The sequence below is a fragment of the Terrapene carolina genome, unplaced genomic scaffold (genome assembly GCF_002925995.2).
Source record: "Terrapene carolina triunguis isolate 2854851 unplaced genomic scaffold, T_m_triunguis-2.0 Scaffold116, whole genome shotgun sequence".
Lineage (NCBI taxonomy): Eukaryota > Metazoa > Chordata > Testudines > Emydidae > Terrapene > Terrapene triunguis.
In genome coordinates this window covers 111,361-117,862 of record NW_020664467.1, presented here as the reverse complement: position 1 = coordinate 117,862, position 6,502 = coordinate 111,361, and the positions used below count along the sequence as shown (strand labels likewise).

Genomic DNA, 6,502 nt, shown 5'->3' with positions numbered 1-6,502 from the left:
GCAATTAAAAATGAAGAATATAACATCAATTCTGTGAGGAGTCAGTCAGAGTGAAAGGTCATGATACCAAGCAATGACCAAGTATGCATCCCAGGCCAAGAAAGCATAAAGGAGAGAAGAAAGCAAATCTCCAAAGAAAGACTGGAAAGATTTACACAGAAATCAACACACGGTCTTGAGGAGCCTCCAGGTACAGACAAATAACCTTCATGGATTTGCTGAGCTCTCGTCTGTGCCCAGTATAGATGTGATGGGTGGGAGGCACAGTTTGGCCTGTCCTATCTCTGCATTTCCCTTCTCATTGCTGCTCACCAGCTTCCTTTGTGACTTCTTGAGACTCCCATCTCCTGTGAGATGCTGTCAGGGACCCCCCCACACACACTGTTGTGACCTTCCTACCTCGATGCACATGCTGGGCGGGGAAGGGAAGTGCAGAGTCATGACATGGCACCAAAGGGGGTTGGGTAAAGGTCTGTTAATTGGCATTTACCCAACTGTGATGGGAGCTCTTCTTAACTGACATGCTGGCCAGGTGCTCAGGGAAGCCACCGAGAAAGGGATAGGGCCAATGAATGATTTAGTTGGGGATTGGTCCTGCTTTGAGCAGGGGGTTCAACTAGATGACCTCCTGAGGTCCCTTCCAACCCTGATATTCTATGATTCTATGAAAATATGTATGATCACCCCACTAAACTTATCTTCATGGTCTGGTAAGTTATTGCTTCAAAGTTACCTGAGCTGTCATCTCATCTACCTAATAAAAACAAAGACGTCCTTTGAGTTAGAAGTTCTTCTCACGCCTTAATTTTCCCTTTGAGTTTAGAAGTTGACTCCATTCCCACCTCTGCTGATACTGTCTAGAGAGTATAGATATGATTAGCGTTTCCCCTTTGGCTTATTTCAAGCACCTATCAGCCAAAGTGCCAAGGGAGATGCCTCCTTCTCACATGAAGGATAAATAATGAATCAGAATAGACACAGGCTCTTTAGTACTACATACAAGGCATGGAAAACCAAGCAGGCCATCTGGACCATTGCTGAGAGAATGAAGACAAGTGAAGAAGATGGTGACTGACTGCTGAGAATGCAATCTGCATCCGGCTCTCCAAAAGGCTGACTGAAGAGGTTATATCAGAGATTCAAGATCATGCAGATCAGTCTTAAAGGTAAAGCAATCTTTCCCCCCCTTCCTATTTGAAATGATAGAAACAGATCAGGAAATAAAAATACAACCATTCATAGATTCCAAGGCCAGAAGGTACCATGGTGAACATCTAGTCTGACCTCATGCAAAACACAGGCCTTTGGAACTTCCCCAAATTAATTTCTGCGGCACCCACCAATAAAAGAAAATGCTTCTGTGTGCAATACAGTGTCAGCCTGAAATATTTTCTCATCCGAAACTGAAATGTAGCTGGATTTCCAAAACAAGCAGATATTTATATGGCCAGCAATACCAAATTTGCATTCACAGTGATACAGTCATGATTTATGGCTGTGATGATTTGGAGAATTTATCTGTGCAATTTATGAATTCTGGTTGATGCTATGAAGTTGTTATAAAATGGATGTATCCAGGAATGCCTCTAAGTGGATGTGGACTCCACCACTTGCTAACACTGGCAGAAGGATGTACCTACCAGGCAATGGAGAGTTGTTAACATTAATGGCTGAACTCTGACTCAACAATTGGTATGCTGAGGAAGTGGGCTGGTGCTTGGAGAAGCTACTTCCTCCAGATTGTTGCAGGGGGGCTGATGATGAAGGATTTGGAAAAACACCAGGAGCAGAACAAAGGAACCAGGTTTTGGTAGGGGGACATATACATTCAAGACACTTGCTAAGACAGGAAGACGAAGTTTAGGTAGGAGAGGAGAAGACACAGAGAAACTTTTGTAGTGGAGGTCCTGTTTAGCTGCAGACTAGCCAAGTCAGAGAAGGCTGGCTGGGGTAGAGAAGTCATGAGCCACCAGCAAAGGATCCTGTACACCCAAGCCCAGAGAACTCTCCAGGGTTCGGAGAAAGCCGAGACAGGGAAATGTGGATAGGTGTGTTGATTATTTTTTATAGCTCTGTGTATCTCTCATGCTGTTAAGTAAAGAGCAATGGGGTTTTGGAATCCTGTACAAAGTCTGTCTGTGCATCTGCTGGCTCTCACTGTAAACCAGAGGGCTCACACCTTTAGTGGCACTGTGGGGAATGCAGAAGAGCTGCTGGGGAGGCCTGAGGAGCTGATGCTAGTTTCAGGGCCTGGGCAATTGGATCTGGCAAGAGGGGTGCCAGACAAAAGTTCTGAACCTGGAGTCCCAAAGCCAGGGACAGTGCCTAAACTTGACCCAGCACCAGCACGCTAAGAGCATATGTCATTCAGCATTTGGAACTCCTGACAGCATTCTGACGCGTGTCCAACACGGGGAGCATGACTAGATCCCTGACAATGGCGTTACACAAATGTTGGTGTTATCCTTGTCACTTCTATTCAGGTAAGTATCCCGCACCAACCACAATCATATCACAGCACCTACAGGAGTGAAAAACACTAAAGAGCAATAAGGAAATCCCCAAAAGTATCAAATAATGAACATCATCAGCAGTGGACTCTTCACTGAAGGAAAGCATTTTTCTGCTCCTATATTTAACGCGTGACAGAAGGTGAGCAAATAATCTAAACTGTTATGACAACACTTAGGTCTCTGCGTACTGCTACGGAAAACTTTTTCACTGAGGTGCTTCTTTTTAAGCAAAATGGCTTTTTAAATTGAATGGAATATTTTGTGAAAATTTCCATATTCTGCTAAATTTTTTGGTTTTTTTCTTTTGAAGAACCAAAACCCCAAACACTGAAAACAATGAGCAAAAATTGTAGATGAAAACATTTTTTTCTTTTTCAACTTTTTTTTTTCCAGGTAAAAAACAAAACAAAGAAATTTCCCAACCACCTCTAAGTTGGGTAGCCTGAGCCATTATTTGATCTTTTACTGGTGGAGTTTGCATGGCAGAATATGCATGTTTTGTTCCGAAATGAGAGATACCAGGCAAATAAATGCCATGGTCTGGGGTTTTGATCCAATTGTTGGAAAGGTAAATAGCAGGGAATGATGAGTTTTGAACATTTCTGGAATTTAAAAGAAGATATGGTTTAGGTTTATTCTCTTCAAGTTGTATTTTTGGATTTGTTTGTGTTTCCTAGATATGAGAATGACAAATGCAGAGTGGAGAAATCAAACAACCATCATAGAATTCATCCTCCTGGGATTTGGGGATCTCCCCGCATTGCAGATTCTTCTCTTCCAATTGTTGCTAGTGATCTACATTGTGACCTTGGCTGGGAACATCCTCATCATTGTGCTAGTTGTGGTGGATCAGCACCTTCACACCCCCATGTACTTCTTCCTGGGGAACTTGTCCTGCTTGGAGACCTGCTACACCTCCACCATCCTGCCCAGGATGCTGGCCAGTCTCCTGACTGGGGACAGAACCATTTCTGTTAGCGGCTGCTTGGTACAATTATATTTCTTTGGTTCTCTAGTAGGTACAGAATGTTACCTGCTAGCTGCAATGTCTTATGATCGGTATTTAGCAATATGTAAACCACTGCATTATTCAACCCATATGAATGACAGGTTCTGCCTCCACCTAGCAGCTGGGTCTTGGCTAAGTGCATTTTTGGTTGTTACCATAATAATATTTTTAATGTCACAATTAACTTTCTGTGGCCCCAAGGAAATGGACCATTTCTTTTGTGATCTCACTCCAGTGATAAAACTGTCCTGTAGTGTCACCCACCAGATGGAACTTGTGACCTTCTTGGGCTCCTTCCTATTCACCTTACCACCATTTCTATTAACCCTGACATCCTATGTTTGTATAATAACTGCCATCCTGAGAATCTCTTCTAGCACTGGGAGGCAAAAGGCATTTTCCACCTGCTCTTCTCACCTTATTGTGGTGACTACTTTTTATGGCACGCTAATCATTGTGTATATTTTACCAAAAACCAAGATGCTGCGAGAGCTTAACAAAGTGTTCTCTGTCTTCTACACCATCCTGACTCCCCTGGCCAACCCCCTCATCTACAGCCTGAGAAACAAAGAGGTCATGGAGGCCCTGAGAAAAGCTGTCAGGAACTCTGTGGCTTTCGTGAGTTCATTTATAGAGGGTGACATTAAATGTAGTGTATGATCTATCAAATGTATTTGGGCCTAAGCTTTCATGGGCTAAACCCACTTCATCAGATGCATGGAGTGGAAAATACAGTAGGCAGGTATAAATACACAGTACATTAGAAGATTGGAGTTGCCTTACCAAGTGGGGGGTCAGTGCTAACGAGACAATTCAATTAAGGTGGAAGTGGGCTATTCTCAACAGTAGAATACCAAGGGAGGAAAAAACACTTTTGTAGTGGTAATGAGGCCAATGTAGTCAGGGTGGCGCATTTCAAACAGTTCACAAGAAGGTGTGAGAAACAGTAGGGGGAAATTAGTTTTGTAGTGACCCATCCACTCCCAGTCTTTATTCAGGCCTAATTTGATGGTGTCCAGTTTGCAAATTAATTCCAGTTCTGCAGTTTCTAGTTGGAGTCTGTTTCTGAAGAATTTTTGTCAAGGAATTGCCACTTTTAAGTCTGTTATTGAGTGTTCAGGGAGAATGAAGTGTTCTCTGATTGGTTTTTGAATGTTATAATTCTTAATGTCTGATTTGTGTCCATTTATTCTTTTGCGTAGAGACTGTCCGGTTTGGCCAATGTCCATGGCAGAGGGGCATTGCTGGCACATAATGGCGTATATCATATTGGTAGATGTGCAGGTGAACGAGCCCCTGATGGTGTGGCTGATGTGGTTAGGTCCTATGATGGTGTCCCGTGAATAGATATGCGGACAGAGTTGGCAACAGGGTTTGTTGCAGGGATAGGTTCCTGGGTTAGTTAGAACGCCACTAGCCGTCACCTTCAGCCCCCAACTAAAACCTCTCCAGCACATCATCAAGGATCTACAACCTATCCCGAAGGACGATCCCTCACTTACACAGACCTTGGGAGACAGGCCAGTCCTTGCTTACAGACAACCCCTCAACCTGAAGCTAATACTCACCAGCAACTACACACCACACAACAAAAACACTAACCCAGGAACCTATCCTTGCAACAAACCCCATTGCCAACAATATCAGCTACAGTGAGTGTCAATACAGGGATTTCCTTTATAAACGATTTTATGTCCCATATCCCCAGCAGATGACTTTAATGAATCTTTGCTGGTTACTCCAGTTGGGGATTTGACCATTAAAACTAAAGTATAACTCCCCCTCTGCCACCATTTTCATTTGTTTTTGGAACTTTTTCACACACAAATTCCAATATTTTGATTTTAAAAGTTTTCAAGTTTTTGTTGTTTACAGAAAAACTGAGTTTTAAGTGAATAAAACATAAAAGGTTTGAAGATTTCACAAATTAAAAAAATTATTACAATTCGATCAATTGTGCAGGAAATTAAAGTTTTCAAAATTATTCATCATTTTTAATTATAAATATATAAACTAGTTTTTTTAAAACTATATAATTTTTAAAAAAAGACTTGTTTCTAAAATGTGAATGCAAATCTTATAAAATATTTGACAAAAATAACAAAAATAATTGACAAACTCAGCAAGTTTTTGTTAAAACTTTTAATTTAAAAAAGGCTATTTGTCATTCAAGTGAGACTCTTTTCATTTGAAGAATGCTGACCAGCTAAAAAGTAAAGAAAATGGGAAAAGGGAGATTGTTAAAATGAAATGATCATTAACTTCTGTGACAAAGTTCCTCCTCTATCTTGGTGGGTCCTGCACTTATTGGCGGATTTTCTTGCCTCAGAGATTCACCATGTGGGTTGGGGAACAGCCCAGAGACATTCCCCTCTGGAAGAACCCACAGTCCAGGTCAATTGGGAGGTTTTGGGGGGAACCCGGGCCCGCCCACTACTCCGGGTTCCAGCCCAGGGCCCTGTGGACTGCAGCTGTCTATAGTGCCTCCTGTAACAGCTGCATGACAGCTACAACTCCCTGGGCTACTTCCACATGGCCTCCTCCAAACACCTTCCTTAATCTCACCACAGGACCTTCTTCCTGGTATCTGATAATGCTTGTGCTCCTCAGTCCTCCAGCAGCACACCCTCTCGCTCTCAGCTCCTTGCACCTCTTGCTCCCAGCTAATCACACTCGCACCACAAACTGAAGTCAGCTCCTTTTAAAACCCAGGTGCCCTGATTAGCCTGCCTTAATTGATTCTAGCAGCTTCTTCTTAATTGGCTCCAGATGTCCTAATTAGCCTGCCTGCCTTAACTGGTTCTAGCAGGTTCCTGATTACTCTAGTGCAGCCCCTGCTCTGGTCACTCAGGGAACAGAAAACTACTCATCCAGTGACCAGTATATTTGCCCTCTACCAGACTTCTGTACCCCACTGGTCTGGGTCTGTCACATATCCCTCCCCCCTGCTCAACGCCAAGGGGTTGGGCAGCTTGGGACG

At 43.0% G+C, this 6,502-nt stretch overlaps 1 protein-coding gene across 1 annotated transcript; it reads left to right on the top strand.

Annotated features, from left to right (window-relative positions):
* The first annotated feature begins 3,198 nt into the window (after positions 1-3,198).
* LOC113406673 (olfactory receptor 11A1-like) lies at positions 3,199-4,182 on the top strand. The gene has a single exon (XM_026652480.1). It carries the CDS (start codon positions 3,199-3,201, stop codon positions 4,180-4,182), a length of 984 nt encoding a protein of 327 aa, XP_026508265.1.
* Positions 4,183-6,502: the final 2,320 nt, after the last annotated feature.

What these genes read in the sequence shown, in the direction of transcription:
- LOC113406673 (XM_026652480.1), top strand. Translation starts at nt 3,199, where the DNA reads ATGACAAATGCAGAGTGGAGAAATCAAACAACCATCATAGAATTCATC.